Below are 21,172 nucleotides of genomic sequence, written 5' to 3' on the forward strand. Positions count from 1 at the left end.
TCTCTCAGCACTGAGGCTAAGGTGCTTCAGGACGGGAACCAAGAGAGGTCAGGGTGTGACTCAGTGGTGCATTTGTCTCAAGTCCTTGGATCCTGATCCTCAGACTACAAAAATTTCAAAATAAGATAGGTAGGGAAAACAGCATTTAAAAAAAAAAGATTTATTTATTATTTTATCTCTGTACACTGTATCTGTCTTCAGACACACCAGAAGAGGGTGTTTACATCTCATTAGGGATGAGTCACCATGTGGTTGCTGGGAATTGAACTCAGGACCTTCAGAAGAGCAGTCAGTGCTCTTACCAGCTGAGCCATCTAACCAGACTGGAGAAGAGCATTCTTATCTCTAGCTGGGCCTGATGATACAGGCTTCTACTCTAGCTTATTCTTCTGTAGGTAGACTCAGCCTTCTCACAGGAAAAATAGATGACTGGAGTCTTCCCTCAGACAGCAACAGCACCTAAGTAAGACCTGAGGAAGTCAACAATTTCCTTAGAGCAGGAAGCAGAAGGAACAAAGGACTTGCCCAGAGGCTGGCTGCCCATCGGGTGGGTGGCTCCTAGGTCCAAACCGATCCTTTTCTGGCATCCTTGTCAAAGGCCTGGGGTACTAAAGGTTGGCTGCACGGGCAGGTGGGGAAGCCCGCCCAGGAGCTCTAGTTGCAAGCCAGGCAGTGCAGTGCACTCCCTTTCCACCTGCGTTAGGGCACCCCACCTGGGGGTGAGAAGGAGGGAGTCCAAGTCGGGTCGGATTCCCAGCCAGCTCCCACCTCACAGGAGGCGGCCCATTATCCGGCGTCGTTAAAGAGCAATTAGATGGAAATTAAGCCGAGAACAAGTATTGATTATCTCATTAAGGCCGGGGGAGCCCGCTCTGTCGGAGTGAATTTACCGCAGCTCACCCCATTATCTGCAAGGTGAAAGCCTGCGGTCATCAGCGTCCAGAGAAGTATTGATCTTGCCCCAAATCCTTTCCTGACCCTCCTTTGTAGAATAAGTAGGTTCTAGTGAGATGAGACACCAGAGGTGTGACGAGATGGAGAGGAACATTGGGCGCACACACCCACACCCATACACTCCTTAGCACTATCTCTTTAGTTTTCTTCTCGGTTTCTCCTTGATACTTCTGTGGGTCTGGGCAGCGACAGTTCACATATGTAGGGCGATGTCTCATCCAAAGGAGAGAAACCAGAGTTGAGGCTTGCTTACATACTTAACTTATTTACTTAACTACTTATTTAATTATTTATTTATTTATTTTGAAACTAGATAGATCTGCCTTTGTTTCCCTGACTAACCTCCAACGTCTTGCTTTAAGCCATCCTCCTGCCTCATCTGGTAATGTAGACACTGGCCAACAGAGCCTGAGACTTAGTGGAAAGAATTTTCTCTTAATACAAAATGCAAGGTATTTCTGGGTCCCAAATCCCAACCTGGGGGCGGGGAGGAGAAAAAAAAACAATTTAGTTCTTGATGACTGTGATAGCCAAAGGATAGCTGGGAACTGCCTACAGACTCCCCAAGGCTTTCCAAAATAAACAAAGAAAGAAAACTGTTGGGGATAGTTATTTTTAAGCTGCCTGTGGGCCTTGGGCAAGTTTGGGTGACTGAAAAGATAGGGCTGGAGGAGTCCTGAGGCTCTCGGCCTTGGACACTGTATAGTCTGTCAGAGTGCCTAGGACTCCTGTTTGCTGGCACTGAGATGCAGTAATGCAGCAATGTGCTTTCAAGGGCCGCTGGCCCTGCAGGAGAGAAGATACACAGATGATCATCACAGAAATAATGAATAAGGAGCTGAAGAGATGGTTTAGTGGTTAGGAGTACTCGCTGCTCTCCCAGGGGACCCAAGTTCAGTTCTCAGCACCCACACGGGATATCTCCCAACCACTTGTAACTCCAGTTCCAGGGGTCCCACTCCCTCTTCTGGCCTCTTTGGATATCCTTACACAGGGAGACATCTATATACATAAATTAAAAGTATATTTTTTTGGTCAGGTGATGGCGGCACATGCTTTTAATCCCAGCACTGGAGAGGCAGAGGCAGGCAGATCTCTCTGAGTTCAAGGCCAGCCTAGTCTACAGAGCAAGTTCCAGGACAGTCAGGGCTACACAGAATAATCCTGGCGGGGATGGGGGTGGGAATAATTTCTTTTTTTTTTTTTTTTTTTTTTGGTTTTTCGAGACAGGGTTTCTCTGTATAGCCCTGGCTGTCCTGGAACTCACTCTGTAGACCAGGCTGGCCTCGAACTCAGAAATCCACCTGCCTCTGCCTCCCGAGTGCTGGGATTAAAGGCGTGCGCCACCACGCCCGGCTGGGAATAATTTCTTAAACAAAGGTGACTTTAAAAAAATAAATACAAAATTAACATCACAATATGAATCACAAGGCCACAGGTGCTGTAAGTGATGGGCAGGTGTGCACACGAAGCAGATGTTCTGATAAACCAGGAGCGAGCAAGCCTGCTGCCCATTCAACACCGTTTCTGATGGCACATGGTATGCAAAACCGCTCTCCCTTCCACCCAAATCCCCAGTCTAATAGAGGAGACAGACACCAAAGCTCTAATGGCACAAATACAGTATCTATAGTGAAAAACTGCCAGTGATAGTTAGAAATCCTATGGTCAGATCATGATTTAAGATTTGAGTGTCTGGAAGAACTGAGGAAGTCCCTCTGGAGAGAGCCACTTTCCTCTCCCATGCTCCCATCAACATTAGCCACTCTGTTTTTGGACTCACCTGAGAGTCTAAGATGCGCCAAGGGCTGGGGAGAAGGGGAGTGCGACCAGGTGGTGCGCCCGGCCCGCGCTGGCTTGGCCCGGAACAGATCAAGCAGCAGCGGCCCGGATTCTGGGCTCATCTCCCTGCCCCGGGGCCGGGCAACTATTAATCTTGGTTGACGGTTTCTCACGTCCTAATTGGGAGGTGGAGGGAGCGGCTCAGTCCGCCCTAAAGGTAGAAGCAGCTAATGGGCCTCTTCATCACCGCCAGGAACGGGTCCCTGGCGGAGCGCGAGGGCGCTGCAGCAGGTGAGATGGGGCGGACTGCCCTTTAATGAAGCTGCCTAGGCTGGGGTGCTCAGAGGAGGGAGAGGAGGGTTCCAGCTGAGAAGGGGGTGCTCCACCCCCCAGCTCCGGAGTTCAGCTGGGAGCCTTTCATCCCAGGAGGTCTCCTTGGAGCCCCGGGTGAGAGGGAAGGGATGGTGATGGCCATTGGGCGGGATTTGGGGGGGAGGGGAGGACTCAAGAGCAAGGTAGCCTTGCAATAAGCTAGGACTCAGCACACAGTGGACACTCCCAAAGTCAATATAACTTACAGATCCCTAGCTCCCTGGCTCATACATTAAAGATACAAAGGCGCCGAGACTGTGCCATGACGAACAGGAAGGTAAAAATTTAAGCGTGAGCAAATAAAATAAAATAAAATAAAATAAAATAAAATAAAATAAAATAAAATAAAATGACAGGGGCATAGAAGAAAAATGACTCTCAGGGCCTGAGTCTAGAGACTGAGTCTCAAAAGAACCAGTGTCAGTCCCTGGCCTTCGGATCCCAATTGTCCCAGAGGGTCCAGTCTTCATAGCTGGCCCACATCCCTATCTGAGACTCACTTTCCCTTCAGAAGCACCTTTATCTCTCTATCTCTCTCTCTCACACACACACACACATTCAAAGCCTTCCTTTAGCAAGCTACAATACCATCTTCTCAAAGGAGTACCACCCCCCATTCAAAGTCAAGCTTTCCTAGGGGCAGGGGGAATAGCCTGCCCAGCCATTTATGCCTCTCCTTGGTCTCTCCCTTGGGACTGCTGCATCCAGGAACCACCCCGCCACACACACTCCTCCTCTCAGTTTCACCTTCTCAGGCCTGCTGTCAGCCTCTCTCCCGCAGCCTCCTGCCGCATCAGAAATATATTGTATTCTCACCTAATCCTGTTCAATTGCAGCATAATAAAACACATAATAAAAACCTAATTCATTTTTCTCCCGCGCCCCCAATCTCCAGACATCTTCTTGCTCGGGATTAAAAATTTGTCTTCATGTTTGTGGCACTGCAGCCCTGGCGCCTCCGCATCTTTAATGTATGAGGCAGGGAGCTGGGGACCTGGGGGTCCTGCAGTGTTCGCGCCCTAATGGCGCCTGCTAGCCACCTGAGGATGCTGGTGGTGGAGGGAGGGAGGATCGTGGCTCTAGTGAAGCCCAGGGGTGCCCACTCTGTCCCCTCCTCTCAGATGTCCAGTGATTGGAAGATTGCTAATCTGCCCAGCCCATCAAACGGGTTGTAGCCTCCAGGGGGCGCATTGTAAAGCAGATTGCCACGGATACCAGTACATAGAGCAGCTATGAGGGACATGCAGAGCAGAGCCTTGGGAATAGAGGGCCCCTTTATCTCTCTTTTCAGGTCTGAGTCTGGCGGCTGGAGGTGGCTTGGGCAGTGAAGCTCTGACTTCCAATTTCCATCACTATCCACTACTAGTGCTTAGAGCCTCTCCTCCCTCCCCATACCTTCAGATCACAATGTGGACCAATAAAGCAAGGGTTCGATGTCCCAGATGGAGGTAAGAATCCAATGAATTGGCTGGGGGTGCAGCCCAATGGAGAGCCCTTGCCAAACGTGCAGAAAGACCCTTTGCTAGCAACACAGGAAGGCAAAAGGAATCCAGTGAGGGAACAATTTGTATAAAGACAACATTGGGGCTGGTGAGATGGCTCAGTGGGTAAGAGCACCCGACTGCTCTTCCAAAGGTCCAGAGTTCAAATCCCAGCAACCACATGGTGGCTCACAACCATCCGTAACGAGATCTGGCGCCCTCTTCTGGAGTGTCTGAAGACAGCTACAGTGTACTTACATATAATAAATAAATAAATCTTTTCAAAAAAAAAAAAAAAGACAACATTGCATGATTTCACAGATCTGAGACTAGAAAACCATTGCAGTGATGTGCCTTGCTACACTTAGGAAAGGCCCCCACATTGTCTAAAAGTTCCCTTAATTATTAAAAATATTGGCCCTTTAAATAGGGCCCAAAACCCCTAAGTTCTTATACATAAATAACTCTGTAGCTGTTTGAAAAACTAATGTGGGTAGATTGGGGATTTTTGTTTGTTTGTTTTGTTTTTTGAGACAGGGTTTTCTCTGTGTAGCCCTGGCTATCCTGGAACTCACTCTGTAGACCAGGCTGGCCATCTTCCTCCTTTGGCTAGAAGGGAGGTTGAAGGGTTTAACAACCCTTATCAAAGTGGTTTAAAAAAAAAAATACATTCTTAATCTTTGTTCCCTTGTGTAACCTTGTTTCCTCAGAAAGTTGAAAAGTACAGGAAGCTTTTTGAACAGGAAGATAAACAACTCAAAACAGCTTCAGGAAATCCCTGAAATTTACCAGATTCACTAGGCCCTTCCCTGCCAGAGTAAGCAACAAAAGAGTCTACTTCACAGGAGAAAAATAACAGAGAAGATTCTGAAACCAGAACAGCTGCCCGAGAAAGAAGCAGAAACCTGCTGAGCTGCCTACAAGAGGTTTCTAGGCACCTGACCTGCTGAGCTGCCTGCAGGCTGGGCAGTGAGCTCTAGAGTCCCAGCTTTGAGAGCTGTCACCCATGCCAGTCCAACTTTGACAGTCCAACTGTCTCTGAATCATTTCCACTCCCATAAATAACCCCTTGTCCATATTCTTGTAACCTCAGTAAAACTCATGGTTCACCAAGGTGGGCCCTGGAGTTATGCATCCTTTGGTCCTGCCTGGTCAGCTGTGGGCTTTCTGGCTGGGGTGAGTGTAGACATAGGTGATGGCTATTGCTGCGATGATGGCCTTTTTTTCTGTGCTTTTGAGAACTACAAAGCAAAATTGGACTTTAAATCCTCAGGGCAGCTGAGGGTTAATTTTGAAACCCCCTGGTCTTGTACCACTTTGGAAAACCACTCTTTCTGCTTCTGTAAGCAAAAGCTTACTTTGCAGGAGATCACCTTCCGCTTGCTTTGCCTTTAAACGTCCCTGACTGATGTGACTGTCATCCTGAGGGATCCCGAGGCCAGGGTGCAGACTTGGTGCCAGTATATGAATAAAAGCCTCTTTCTTATTAAGATGTATTAATGGTCAGACTGGTGAATCCCTAAACAACCCAGACCGGTAACGTGTGTTGCATTTCCTCAATATTTGTATCACCAATCAACCCTACGTATTTAACTTACTAATGCGATGTGTGCATCTACTGAGTTCAAAACCCGCACACTAACTTTTAGTATTGCCACCTCATTTCCTGTTCACTGACTTTTGTTTAGCTCTTTTTTTTTAAAGATTTTTATTTATTTACTTTATGTAATGAGTACACTGTCACTGCCTTCAGACATATTAGAAGAGGGCATCAGATCCCATTACAGATGGTTGTGAGCCACCATGTGGTTGCTGGGAATTGAACTCAGGATCTCTGGAAGAGCAGTCAGTGCTCTTAACCTCTGAACCACCTTTCCAGCCCTAGCTCTTTAATTTTTTACATTTATTTTACATGCAGGTACATGTGCAGTCATTTAAGATCTTCAACATAGGTAGGTGTAGAGATGAGAATTCTAATAATTTGTAAGAGTTGGCGCTCTCTTTCCACCATGTGGGGCCTGAGGCTTGGCCTTAAGAGGGGAAGGGGATGGTAGAAGACAGAGATATAAACATAAAGGGATAGGATAAGGGATGAGGGGCAGAAAGGCTTTAGAGGGGATGGGGGAGGGGAAGTGAGAACAGAGGGAAAAGTGATCAGAACTAAAGATGTATGAGAAGCCTTATGAAAACCCACTACTTGGTAAGCTAATTAAAAAATATAATTAAAGGGCTGGCAAGATAGCTCAGCCATTTGGGACACTTGGCCTCAAGCCCGATGACCTGAGCTTTATCCCTAGGACCAGCCCATGGCTTTTCCATATGTGATGCCCACCCCACCTTATCCTGCACTCGATTCTAGACATCTGTGAAGAGAGTGGAATTCATCCCTTTGCTGCCTGTCTCATCTAGGTATGAGCTTCATGTTGGCCAGGGGACTTCTCAAAGACCACTGTCCTCTGAGATTCTGACATGCTTGCTGAAGGGAGACGCTGCTGTTCCATCCTGTAATCACCAGGGCTGTGAACCACGCTGTCTCTTATGTGTCGTTCTTTTAGGTTTGCTGAGATGTGAACTAGACTGAGAACCACAGTGTTCACGACCATACCTAGAGTCAACATGTAGGTAAGGTTTGAGAGTGCTTTGGGATTCCACATTCACCTATCCCTAAAGAACAGTGGATTTCTCTTTCGTGGTAGCTCATACCTATAATCCCAGCATTTGGGGGGTAGAGGCAGGAAGATCAGGAATTCAAAGTCATCCTTAGTTACATGTTTTGTTGAGAACAAGCAAAAGAAACTTATTCTAAGTGCTGCCATTTTGTTTTCAGATTTTTGTTGTTGCTGCTGCTGACTCCAGCTTGGCCATGGCAGGGAGAGCTCGTGACATGGCTCCCACCCCTAGAAAAGAGCCAGCAGGGCGTGGGCCTCCGGAAATGTCGATGGTTGCTGTGGGCATATGGCTTGATTGTATAAAATTATATATTTTACTTTATGCTCTTCCTTTACTTTATGTCCATTCCTTTCTGCCATGGTTAACGACTCCATGATAATCAGAGATAGCACAAGTCCAGGAGGCAAGGGTGTGGCTAATGTCTCAGCAAAATGGTAGAACTCTGTGACCTTTTCAGGATAGCCTTTAAGGTTGTGGGAAAGAACGCTGAAAGCATGAGTTCAAAAATGTATAATGTCTCAACTCTGCAAATTATGAGGAAGCAATATGAATTATGTAAGGAGCTTCAGAGAACTAAAGGAACAGAGGAAGTTCTGCACTGAGCCAGTTTGTCAGAAAGAACTAAGGAAAGAGACAGAAATTGAGGGAATGGTAACACAGGGGAAGATCCCAGGCAGCTAAGTTTTTTGTTTATGTTTAAAAAGGAAGGCAGGAGCCTGGCGTGGTAGCGCACGCCTTTAATCCCAGCACTTGGGAGGCAGAGGCAGGAGGATTTCTGAGTTCGAGGCCAGCCTGGTCTACGAAGTGAGTGCCAGGACAGCCAGGGCTACACAGAGAAACCCTGTCTCGAAAAACCAAAAAAAAAAAAAAAAAAAAAAAAAAAGGAAGGCAGGGGGCTGGATCGCTCAGCAGTTAAGAGCACTGACTGCTCTTCCAAAGGTCCAGAGTTCAAATCCCACGGTGGTTCACAGCCATCCGTAATGAGATCTGACACCCTCTTCTGGTGTGTCTGAAGACAGCTACAGTGTACTTACATATAATAATAAATAAATCTTTAAAAAAAAAAAAAGGAAGGCAGATTCCTGAGATCAAGGTCTGCCTGGGAACGAGGGAGTTTAGGTCCAGGCTCAAGCAGAACACACACACACACACACACACACAGAGCAATCTGAAATGCTGTCTCAAGCAGAACACAGGCTGTCAGTTTGGACCCATGATTTGACTTTTGAGTCGTTAGTTTTGCCCGGCTCCCAAACACCTCTTCTCTCAGGAACTCCTCTCTAAGCAGAGGCTAGTCCTTGGTACCTTTTAATCAATAGGGAGAAACTAAATTCTAGATCCCAGACCCTAGGAGAGCTGGGGCCTACAATAGAGCTGAACAGCTTCTATTGTAAACAGATGTCTGAATCCAGACATCTTAGGGACAACTTCTCCATCTTGCTGGCAGGATCAAACAAGTTCAAGTTCCCAGGCCTAGGGACAAACTTCTATCCCACTTTTCCAAATGTTTTGTCTGTTAACCAGAAGAGAATATAGAAATTGCTGTTATCTAAACCAAGGTGTTTAAGTTGTAAAAATATACAGCCAACTTGCCTGTTGTGTCCTAATTAACTACAAGCAGTTGACCACCTCTTTTTGTTTGTTTTTGGTTTTTGTCTCCGTTTCCCTGAACTCCAGACCTAATATCTAGGACAATGAATTAAGGACCTTGAAGCCAGGTGCCCTGGATACGGCCCAGTCTCCAACGCGTACTCCCTTGCTTACCCCACAAAGTCAAAATATTATTGAACACTGCTGCTCACCCAAGCCTCGCCTCTCTTGCAGTTTCGCCCTTTAGAAATGCAATACAATCTCCTATCTGGGACGCAGGAGGTTCAGACCCAGCACTGGCCGCCTCCCTGAGCGCTCAGAAAATAAAGCTTTTGTTTTTCGGCTTCCGTCTGGAACCCGGGTCCTGAAGGTCGCTACTTCTCGTTACAAGATTAACGAAGGGGATGCAGCTAGGTGCCTGGATGCCAGTCTGGTACAGGATCTATCCTCGCAGGTAGGAAGGCAGCTATTCTGTTCTCTGTGACATCACTTTCTACTTCTCATGGGACACAGAGCCACGAGGTTCAGGAAATGGTCCCGGGACTATAGATTTCGAGGACGAGGGTGGGTGGGTGGCTGAGGAGAATGGAAAGCGGCCAGGGAGATGAAAAGCCTACAGCATCCTGGGCAGAGGAAGACAAGAGACCTCGCGTGATTCCTCGAAAACCTCGGGATTTCCGGGCAGGAAGTCAGAGGGCGGGCGCACGGTGGCTCTAGGGTTTAGAAACTGGAGAGGAAGGAGGGGATTTGGCGGCTTGAGCGGTCCAGGATCAAGAGCAAGGGAGGAAGCAGGCTCAGAGTTCTGGCCGGAAAGGGGCCTGGCATGCTAAAGCCAGCCGTTGCCAGGGAAAACGGAAGTGGGTGGGGTCGGGCCTAACTTTTGATTGACAGGACGACATCAGGGGCGGTTGTATTTCCGGACAGGCTACGTAAAGGAGGCGTGGCTTCACTTTGATTGATAGGTCTCGAGGGCGGAGCATGAAGCTGATTGGCTTACCTAGGAAACAAAGGGGTTTTGCTCTGGCCCTTAGGCCAGGGGTCCTGGTAGAGGTGGTGTTTTGCCCCCATTTCTCCGATCCCCCCCCGCCCCGGATGACTGTTTAGAGCGTGTACCTAGCTAGGATTTGTCCTGAGAGCTTGTAATACGCCCTATTGCTAACTCTCTACAGCGTTTGAGAAACTGGTGTGGAAATAGAAGGGAAAGAGAGGAAAGCGCCCCTCCCTCCTCAGATGACCTGCCAGTCTTTGAGAAGGCCAAGTCTTGTCTGCAGAGCACAAGTAGTTGTTATAAAACATTCTCACTAATTTTGTCGTGTACAGATTGCTTCCCTCCTCCACAAACGAGTTTATCTTTCATGGATTCGCTAGTAAAAGTTAAAGACCTCTTTTCAAGGCAGTGCCCGAAGTTCCAAAGCTTAACTGCTAAAAGAAGCTAGACTTGGTCCTGGCCTCTGAGGCTTGGAAGGAGGTCTTGGTGTGATTGGCAGGGTGGGATGAAATTGAAACTGGCCACCTAGGTGTCCCATATATAATCAAGAATGGGGTTATTTGCTTATGCGTGCAAGTTATAAAACTCAAATTTGGAAAGCCTGTAGTGGCTGCAGCTTTTTGTTTTATTTTTGATAGGGTATTGAAAACTGAGTCTGGGGGCTGGTGAGATGGCTCAGTGGGTAAGAGCACCCGACTGCTCTTCCGAAGGTCTGGAGTTCAAATCCCAGCAACCACATGGTGGCTCACAACCATCTGTAATGAGATCTGACTCCCTCTTCTGGAGTCTCTGAAGACAGCTACAGTGTACTTACATGTAATAAATAAATAAATAAATCTTAAAAAAAAAAAAGAAAACTGAGTCTAGGGTTTTGGTCATGTTAGGCAAGCACTCAACCACTGAAGTATATCCCTCTGTTTACTTCAAGAAGATGTCTCATGGAGTTGCCCTGACTGACCATAAGCTGGCTTGTGACTCAGGCTCTCCCAGGTACATGCAGAGCCAGCTCCAGGCTTCTGGTCTAGCTTTCTTAGTAGTTTTAGGAAAAGGTTTGTGTATAGTTGTGGTCCTGTCAGGTTGGCTGGTCTGTAAACAAACTGGGTCGGAGAGAAGGAGCTCCTGAGTGTCAGAAGGACTGGTTGTAGCTGGCAGCTGGCATATGAAAGGAGGCACTGTGGTGGGGTGTCACAGCTCAGCTGGAATCAGGCCCCACCATGGCCCTCTGGTCTTGTTTTTCTTGTTGCTTTTTCTTTCTTTCTTTTTTTTTTTTTTTTTTTTTGGTTTTTAGAGACCGAGTTTCTGTAGCTCTGACTGTACAACTCACTCTGTAGACCAGGATGGCCTTGAACACAGAGATGTGCCAGCCATGCCTCCCAAAGGCTGGGATTAAAGGGGTGCACCGCTATGGCCAGCAACTTGTTGCTATTTTTGCTTGTTATTTGAAACAGGGTCTCATGTAACCCAGGACGGCCTCGAGTGTGGTATGCAGCTGAGAGTGCCCTTTCTAGCTCTCACTGCCTGTACACAAGCACTCATGTCCTACCTCATCTTCTCCGGGGCAGGAAAATATCATAAAAGTAAGGAGGCGGACTCAACAGAAAGAAAGAATTGATTCCTAAAAGTTGTCTCTCTTCTCCTCCATCTCTTCTCTCTCTCTCTCTCTCTCTCTCTCTCTCTCTCTCTCTCTCACACACACACACACACACACACACACACACACACACACACACTGAAGAACCCTGGGGGTGATGGAGGGATCCTGTCGGGCCAGTTGCCACAGTGAAAAGACAGAGGATGTCCCAATTCCCTACCAGCTTCGCTCTAATGAGCAGGCGCTTGCTGGCCTCCTCTTCCCTCTGTAAAGATTTCCTAGAGACCGAGGTCACCACCCTATGCCAGAGTCGTCAAGGAAACCAAAAGGCCATGAGTTTCAATTAATATATATGTGAGCAGTCCTCTTAGTGAAGATAGAAATGAAGCCAAGGGAATAGTTGCTAGCCAGAGGACCCATTTTTTAAGCTCAGAGAGCCCTCTACTGGGAGATGAGACTCCCTACAGACAGTAGGGGAGGGTTTGGGGAGGAGCTGAAGGCAGGAGAATCTCCTGGACACTTCCTTAGACACGTGGGATGTGGAATAACTGAAGATCAAGAACCAGACAGGATTGCAGTTTATTGACACCATGACGTGACAGCTGTTGTCACTGGAAGAGGAGGTTAGTTTAAGTGGTCTCCGTGGATGTCACTGGGGACCCCATTCACCTTTTAGCTAGAGGTCATGGATTTGGTGTGGAGATATAATTCTACGACCTGGAGCCAGTATCACCCACACCATTCCCGAACCCATCTTCCATTTGGTCCAGCTATTAGAGCCTGGGTCCCTCCTCCTTTTGAAATTAAGGGCAGAGGGAGCACAGGGCCATGTCTTAAGAAAGAGACGGGCTGCTGGCAATGGTGGCACATGCCTTTTAATCCCAGCACTCCCTGCCATAGGCAAGCGGATCTCTGAGTTTCAGGACAGCCAGGGCTACCCAGAGAAACCATAACTGAAAAACAAAAACAAACAAAGAAAGAAAGAAAGACAGACAGAAAGAAAGACAGACACATTCAGACAGAAAGGAAGGAAGGAAGAAAGAGAGAGAGAAAGACAGAAAGGAAGGAAGGAAGAAAGAGAGAGAGAAAGAGAGAAAGGAAGGAAGGAAGGAAGGAAGAAAGAAAGAAAGAAAGAAAGAAAGAAAGAAAGAAAGAAAGAAAGAGAGAAAGGAAGAAAGAAAGAAAGAAAGAAAGAAAGAAAGAGAGAAAGAAAGAAAGAGAGAAAGAGAGAAAGAGAGAGAAAGGAAGGAAGGAAGAGAGAGAGAGAGAGAGAGAGAGAGAGAGAGAGAGAGAGAGAGGGCACTGGGGATATAGCTCAGTGGTAGAGCAATTGCTTAGCATATATGAAGCCTTGGGTTCTTCCAGAGACGGGGTAGATGGAAAGGAAGGAGCTGAGGTGGGGGTGTGTCTAAGAAGAGTCAATGAAACACAGAATTACCTGTCTTGATACTGTACGTTTGAGGCCTGTGTTTAAGCACCGGTCCCACACCAGCTCCTACAAGTGGGTACGGGTGGTGGCAGTTCCTGAAGGGAATGCTTGCTCTGCCTGTGTTGTGTGGCTTTCTGATTGGGGGAAGGAATTGGAAGTGTGGGATTTCTGAGTCATGACATGACTCATCAGAACAGACCGAGAATGCTCAAGATGGTCTCTAAAAGCACCCACAGTGCAGTGTGGAGAGCAGTGCAGGCTACTGACACCCCCATGGTCCACGAGAAGAGAGAAGTGGAGCCATTCTAGGGTGTGGGGTCCAGCAAGCATGAGCCCCCTGCCTCCTTGATTCCACACTGCTTCCTCCGCCAGCCCATGTCCTGAACCAGCTTTTAGAGCCAGCTATTTGAAACCTGAAGGGTTAAGCTCTGGGTAGCCTACTGATGTTCTTCAGTCCATGTTCTGGGATCCTGGGGCTTATCTTGGGCACAGAAGGCTAAGATGCTATCAGAAATGACTTAGCTAGAGGAACAGTTTAGGGAAGGAAGTCTCACCCATAACCAGGCTTGCTGTTAGGTGGGCAGGAGACTGAGAAGAGAAGACAAATAGCAAGACATCCTAGAGCAGCATTTCTGCTCTTAGCTTCCAGGATGAAATGTATAAACACTTACATGTGCTGCATATGTGGCAGTGCACACACACAAACACAGGAGGGATGGGTTTTGTGACTTGCTCTTTGAAACCAGAGAGGAGAGAAGAGGCTTATAGGGGTGCCTCCCCCAGTCTAAGGTTGCTGGTCGCAGTGGCTGCTCCCCACATCAAGCCCCCTTGCCCAGTACCCAGAAGATAAACAGGTGGTAGCCTTGCAAGGTGGCATCAGAGAAGCAGCCTAAGGAGGTAAGGACAGGGACAAAGGCCGACTCCCCTCAAAGCCCCTTGTTGTAGTAAACCACGTCGATGCTGGGGTTTTGTGCTTGGATCTGAGCTCTCAGCTCCGGCTCCAGCCTGGTCACATGTATGGAGCTGCAATAGAACAGCACAGGCTAGAGAAATATACTCCGGGCTCAGCATCTCAGACCCAGGAGCTGGCTTCCCTGCACTCCCAGGTGAAGAATCCTCCCTGCTTTCAGAAGGACTGGCTCACTGTCATCCCCCCCCAGCTCCCAGATGCTCCTGTCAGACCTCCCTGGAACCCACTGCAAGGCCTGAGATGCAGAGTCCACTGCAAAGATTCTGGTCAGGTCCAGCGATGTCACTCACCTTCTCTGAGGGAACAGAGCGCAGCACAGGGGTGTGGCAAATACCAAGCTAGAGAAGAAGAGCACAGGAAATGTCTGTGACACTGGCTTGCGTGTCCCCTCCCTGTACCCCACCTCACAGGAATAGCCCCAGGAGTGAAGGCCTTATTTTTATTTATTTATTTATGTATTTATGTATTTATGTATTTATGTATGTATGTATGTATGTATGTATGTATTTATTTATTTATTTATTTATTTATTTATTTATTTATTTTTGAGCTCTATCCCAGCCATAAAGGTTGGAAAATGGAGTCAAAGGGCCATTCAGGGATGTTAAACTCAGTCTTGATATTAGATCCTGTCTGGGGAAAGAGCCTCCTGAGCATCAATCCAAAGCCCCAGGACCAGAGAGCAACAGGACCAGGGGTAAAATAGGATGCAACTCCTGGATTGTACCCAAGAGTCTATTTGTATGGTGTCCTCTGGTGAGTGAACACTGAACCCCTCAACTAAACTCTTGATTTTCAAAGGCAAGAACCCCTAGAGCTCCCCCCACCCCAACACGCGCACACGCGCGCATATTTCGCACTATGGGTATCCATTGGAACTGGATGTATGAACTATGTTATGTAAGCGTCTCAAAGATAGTGCTCGCCCACCCACACCCAAAATGATAATGGCTCTCCCATGTGCCCCCACTGAACCCTTTGTAAACTTACCAGAAGCCTACCAGTCCCACCTGCAGGGGCGCCCCCAGCCAGGGACGGCGCTGTGGGGAGACAGAGACAACAGAATGGCTTGTGTTCCGTTTTTTTTTTTTTTTTTTTTTCCTAACTCCATCTACCTTTCTGCACCATGGTTCTAGCTCGGCAGCCCTTGTTTCTCCTCGGCCAATGAGGGGCTGGGACCTGCACAGGGTAACCCCTACCCCAGCCAGACCTGCTGCCTATGCAGTCGTACATTCTTGCCTCTCAGAATCGTTTTCCATGGTACTTGCTGACCATTTTTCTCTTACCTCACTTTGTACAGGGAGCCTCCCTTGAGCCTCTTCTCACTTCCTGTCGTCCCAGTAGCATAAATATGTCCCTCTCCACACCCTCCTACATCCTCTTCAGCCATGACAACCATTGCTCTGTCCTTCAAATGTATCAGGCCATCTTGTCCCTGGCCCTTTGAAGTAGCTGCTCTATCGGAAACACTCATCTCATTCCTTGGATCTCCCAAGGCCTGTGCTTGACTAAACTGTCCCCCCGGATAGTCTCAGTTACACTGCCCCACTGGATTCCTACAAAACACACATCGTAACTTACAATGATATGTTTGGTTTTTGTTTTGTTTTGTTTTGTTTTGTTTTGAGAAATGTCTCACTGCGTAGCTCTGTCTGGCCTGGAACTTGCTATGTAGACCGGGCTGGCCTCAAACTCAGAGATCCACTTGCCTCTGCTTCCAGAGCACCGGGATTAAAGACGTGAGCCACCACATCCAGCCCTATTGTTGGCTCCTTTATTAGTTTCTGTACTTGATTGGAAGCCTTGTGGGGGCAGGGTCCACAGACATATTAGTTCTGTTTAGCATGTCTGGTGTGCAGTCAGCGCTTCATACTGACTGGTGAATAAATGACTTGATGAATGAGCTGGAGACTGTATTCCTGAGCCTTGCTTCCCAAACTTGTTGGTGCATTCATGTGTATGTGTGTGTGCCTGTTAGTAGGGATGCAGTGTGTGATATCACGAGTATGCCATCAAGCCTGTGGATGACAGTCATCTTGTGTATGTCAGAGACCTCTGGAGTTAATCTAGTTTCCTCCAGATGGACTCCATCTTCTACCTTCTGTCTCCCCCTCACTGTTCCTTCCCTCCAGCCCAGTCTTTTCCTGGTGAATGAATGGAGGCAGGGAAGGACCACAAGTCTTCAACTTCAGCCAGGCTGGAGAAAGGACTGGGGGCAGTCATTTCTCCCTGACGCCAACCCTTCTGGGACAGAATAGGTAAAGTTGAGTAGTTTACCTTCAGGAAGTCTTTCTTCTCCAGAGCGTTCATGATCACCGGGGGAATGGCTGGGGGGAGAACAGTGCAGTGAGAGAGATCCTGGAGCAAACTGCAGGAGCCTGAGGGAAGGCCTCCCTCCCAGCTCCTCCCATTCTCCCCAGACTTGCTGACTGAGCTATCAGGAAACCCTGAGACCACACCCCACCCCCAAACCCTCTTCTCTCTGAGCCTCCTGAGCTCCACCCAGCCATGCCTCACCCATGGCGGGAATCGCCATTCCGATTCTCGATATCACCACCTGGAAGATTCCCTGTTTGGCAGCAGTCACCGAGTGGCCAAGCCTCTGACCAGCCTCATCAGTCACTGGGATGCCCACCTGAAGCTCCCTAAGAAGAGAAAGAGGCTGGGGTCAGATGATAGGCAGCAGATCTTGGGAGCCCTTTACTTTCCCCATTCAAAGGCTGGTTCTGAACAGCTCCCAGGGTGTAGGCTCGATCCCAGAAAGAATAGATAGATGCCTGTGCTAGCCCTGGCCAACCAGGAGACAGGGGTAAGTTTTGCGTCATTTAGTTGGTTGAATGAGAGGTATTGGAGAGGAGCCAGGGTGTAGGATAATTTCCAAGGTAGTAGGATCCAGCATGACAGGAACAAACTACCTTGAGTCCAAGATATGCCAGGATGCCCCGGAGTAGCCCAAGTGGGGTTTCTCCACACGGCATCCCAGATAAACAAAACTGGGGCTGGAGAGATGTATCAGATGGCTTAGCAGTTAAAATCACTGATTGCTCTGCCAGAGGTCCTGAGTTCAATTCCCAGCAACCATACTGCTGCTCACAACCATCTGTAATGGGATCTGACGCTCTCTTCTGGTGTGTCTGAAGACAGCTACAGTGTACTCACATATATAAAATAACAAACAAACAAACAAAACTATTAAGAATGTTGTGTGAGCCAAGTATTTAATCCCAGCACACAGAAGGCAAAGGCAGACAAGATCTCTGAATTCAAGGCCAGCCTGGTCTACATAGTTAGTTCTAGGCCTATACAGAGAAACCACGTCTCAAAACAAAACAAACAGGCACATAGAGTTTTAATAACCAACACACTGATATCACTACTGCCGGAAATGTGATTTCCTTGATGGTGGCATAAGACATGTCAGGGTACATTTGAGCTTACTGAAAGTCACCTTCAACCTGACTATCAAATGCAGTGTTCCTTCTCATTCAAGTCATGGGGAGCCGGTTTTGCTGCTGACCCACACCTTGGCGCTATCAGCAAGTTCCCGGTGAAGTGCCCTTGCTAAAACCCTGTACCCTTCAGTCTCACCTCACCTCAGGGCAAGTTCTCACAGAGTGGGAACTGACTGTTCTCAAACACAGGGTCAGTATAAGCCAGGGCCCAGCCGCTCGCATCCACTGATGGAGAAGACTGCTCCTGCCCTCGGCTGGTCTGAGGGACCATGTATGCCCTGGACAGTCGGACCTGTGTCAGGAGCCAGGACCACTCACCTCTGCCTCATCAGGGGGATGTTGATGCAGTTGGCAGCAGCCACAGCTGCAAAGGGCACGAATCGACCGACTAGCGGGGGCAGGCGCTGGGGGAGGAAAGTGGGGGTTCAGTGGCTCTGGGGACCATGGGTAGGGGGGAACTCAGGATGGATATGGAGAGCCTCTTGAGAGGGCATCAAGGAGGAAGACAATGGGTAAAGGATTGGTGAGAGGCCAATAGTGGTAGGGAGACTTTACCTTGGTGAGAGACTTGAGTCCCAGAGCAGTAGCCACAGCCCCAGTGGTGGCGCTCACATAGGCTGTCCCCAACTGCCTGTGGAGGAAAAGCCTAGGTCACAGGGAGAGATGAATCCAGCCCAAGTTTCCTTTAGGGACATTACAGGTTTCCAGTGCAGGGGGTGTCAGAGGGTAGCCTCCACTGAAAGCCCTCCTCCGCTGCAGTAAACTTCTGTGAAAGCCTTCTTCCTTCTTTAAAAGGGCAATGGATCCCCAAAACAGATACGTTAAGGACAAAATAACAAAAGGACTGAGTGCCCTCGAGGGGGGAGGTAAACAGAACTCGCAGCTGCACTGAGCCACTGGCACAGGGGTCTGTGGGGACCAGGAATGGCTGGGGATGGGGGACACTCACCGCACAGTGATGGGAGCATCCCCGCTGCGATTAGAGTAATTCACAATAGCATTGAAGGACTGATTGACCCACTGCCAGAACACCACAGTCGGAGTCTTCCTGAGGGTGAAAAGACGGGCTACTTATACTGTCCCTCCACAATATTCCCCATCCTTGAACCCTCAAGGTTCCTTAACTCCTCAAGTGAGACTTAGCTCATGGTCCCCAAACTGGCCCTCATCGGCCTTGCGGACACACCTTACACAGATGGAGGCTGGGTCCTGAGAAACAGAAAGGATGCTCACGTATTCTCCCACCCACTGTCCCTGACCGAAAAAGGTGTAGAAAGGAGACCCAGGCATGCTCTGGGCACAGCACTCAGGAAGGAGACACAGGATAAGGTTTACCTGTAGAAGGTGAGCATGCAGCCAGTAATGGTCATGTTCATGGGCACCTGGGCTGACATGCGGCCAATCAAGACCACCTTTTCCCCCGTGTCCGGATGGAATGCTGAGTCATACACGTATTTGGCTCGCCATAGCTGGTCCTCAGTGAGACCCGGGGTTGCCACACCAGCCCTGTAGAAATTGGCAAGAAACCAGCAGGCTGTGGCAGGGGTCAGACCTGCCCTTCTTGTCTCTGCTGCTTGCCTTAGGGAACTCTGGGCAAAGGATCAGGAAGTTTGGCACCCAATCTCAGAGTAAAGGACCTCCCTGTCCCCTGGGGAGGTCAGCGCGTCTCATAGGTGTGCCTTCTCTATTTTCACATCCTTGGTGGCCCCACATTTTCTCCGGGGTCACAGTGATGGTGGTTGGAATGACTGGAGGACATTCCAAGAGTTAAACCTCCCAAGGAGGATTGCTTTTGTATCTGCGTGGGACTCTCTTTGTCCTTGCAGAGTGAACAGCACTGGGAAGTGTCATTACTAAGGACCTGTGACCTGCAGAGCTGCCGCCTACCCATAACACACAGTGCTGTTCCTCAGCCCATATGTCCTCAAATCTGCTGAGCTAAAGTGCTGCATCACAGTGGCGTGATTTGAGGCAGGTTCACCTGTAATTCTGCACAATGTTCCGGGAAGCTTCCAGCTGTTCCCCGGACAGCAGCAGATTTCGGGGATCAGTGACTGTGAAGAAGTGCCGGGCTCTGCCTAGAAATGTGCTTTGGTCCCACCGAGGTTCCTGGATGTTGATATTTAAGGGCAGGTCACCCATCTTCTGCAAGGTAGCAAGAATAAGGGTCAGGTCCAAGGACTTCCTTCACTTGGGAGACACTTTGGTGGCTCTGCCTTGGCCCCAGAAACTGACCAGTGCTTGCAGGTGCTCAAGGTGACTCCAGATCCATAAACAAGGGTGGGGGAGGAGTTGTTCCCTAGGTAGTGTTTTAGCCAGGAACATACAGCCACTGAAGAGCCGAAGGGAAGACCAGAACCAAGAATATAGCTTTCCTGACTCTGTGGCCTGATGCAGGATTAACGTGTGTGTGTGTGTGTGTGTGTGTGTGTGTGTGTGTGATTCACCAGCAGCAGCTAATCCGGGGCAGCTATCTTGAGCTCCTGCTATAGGAGCATAGAACATGGATAACACACCCAAGCCCTTTACAGCTTTAGGCCCCAGCTGCCCCAAGACTTAGATAAAAACTTCCAAGGCTGTTTGGAAAAATGACAGAAGGCAGCCCACACTCAAGCCCCTGATTGGAGGAGACATTAGGCACCTGAGGACTGATCCGTACCAGATCTCAAACAGCACTGGAGTGGCAGCCATTTGTGAGCATGTGAGCACCCACATAGCCTCCTCAATCCCACTTGCTTCCACTCCTGCACAATAACTCCGGGCTCTCCCTGGTCCTGGGTTGAATAGAGCTGACGCAGACACCCACCCAACTCTCTCTAAGCCTCAGAAAAACCTCAGGAAAGGGCGAGATTCAATGGATGCCCCTCCGCCCAGCACAAAAAGGAATGCCAAGAACAGCCATCTGGCTGTGTTAGGCAAAAATCCTGCAGAGTGACTAATACCCTCCAACCCCACTTCCTCCCTCACAGTAGACACCGTCCCCGCCCGACTTTCACATACTTATACACAAAGACAGGCACGCCCTCCCCAGCACACAAACAGGTTAGAGTCACACTGTATACACTAGCCAACCAACCAGAATACCGTTACACACACACACACACACACACACACGCTCAGCCATATCTATCAGTTGCAGACATTTGAAAAGCATGCCTAATACACAGCCTCACCCAACCAACCCCTCCTTGTGCCCTACAGATCCTAACAAACCACGCAATATGGAATTCCCAAAAGAGAGAGCACCTCTCAAGGCAAGCCTTCTCTTCTGAGCCCTCCACTTTGCTGATGATTCCCAAGGCAGCCGGCACTTACGCTTTCCGGGGTTTTCAGCCTCTAGAAGCTCTCAGACCCGCCTTCCTCACCGCTCTCCGCTTTCCTCCGAGCCATCACCGGGACGTCACGCGTGACGCTGAGCAGCAGGGAAGGGCGGGGGCTCCCTAAGCTCGTTCGCCTGACCCACCCCCCTATTGGCAGAGTTCCGAGACAGTAGATGTCCAGAGTGATTCTCCCAGACCAGGCCGTTGAGACCAAATCCGACCCAGTCCTGGGAAGCAGTTCTGGCCTCCTTCCCAACCAGGGAGAAAAGGGGAGGAGCCGCCCCACTTGCCTCCTTCCCTTGCAGTCCCTTAGCTTGCCTCTAGAGGCACCCACCCCCGCAGCACCCAGTCTAGGTGCACTGGGTGCGGGTGAGCGGCGTGGAGGGCGGGCCTCTGATGGTGCAACGCCCGGAGGGATTCGGATTACTGCTTGTTTACTTGATTGCTGCCTTGGCAATGGACTCTCCTTGCTTGCACCCTGGTCTGCTACTCCAGGTCTTAGAGGCTCCTTTTGCAGATCCTCGTCATTTGCATCTCTTCCCAGCCACATTGTTGTGCTGTCTGTGCCCCTTT

The 21,172-nt window shown here is 49.0% G+C and overlaps 1 protein-coding gene across 2 annotated transcripts; it reads right to left on the minus strand.

Annotated features, from left to right (window-relative positions):
• Nucleotides 1-11,988: 11,988 nt before the first annotated feature.
• Sfxn3 (sideroflexin 3) lies at nucleotides 11,989-21,039 on the minus strand. 2 transcript variants are annotated; one of them, XM_029472907.2, is made up of 11 exons: nucleotides 20,526-21,039; nucleotides 19,261-19,424; nucleotides 18,615-18,785; nucleotides 18,229-18,327; nucleotides 17,835-17,910; nucleotides 17,598-17,683; nucleotides 16,345-16,472; nucleotides 16,105-16,154; nucleotides 14,818-14,867; nucleotides 14,118-14,165; nucleotides 11,989-13,880 (listed from the first exon to the last, which is right to left on the minus strand). In XM_029472907.2, the coding sequence occupies exons 2-11, from the start codon at nucleotides 19,419-19,421 to the stop codon at nucleotides 13,784-13,786; spliced, it is 966 nt and encodes a 321-aa protein (XP_029328767.1). In that variant the 5' UTR covers nucleotides 19,422-19,424; nucleotides 20,526-21,039; the 3' UTR covers nucleotides 11,989-13,783. The 2 variants fall into 2 exon arrangements, with proteins under 2 accessions (XP_029328767.1, XP_021007581.1); XM_021151922.3 differs by having other exon boundaries at nucleotides 20,595-21,032.
• Between the last annotated feature and the right edge of the window lie 133 nt (nucleotides 21,040-21,172).

Source organism: Mus caroli, unplaced genomic scaffold, assembly GCF_978045245.1.
Source record: "Mus caroli unplaced genomic scaffold, Mus_caroli_1 scaffold_20, whole genome shotgun sequence".
Taxonomy (NCBI): domain Eukaryota; kingdom Metazoa; phylum Chordata; class Mammalia; order Rodentia; family Muridae; genus Mus; species Mus caroli.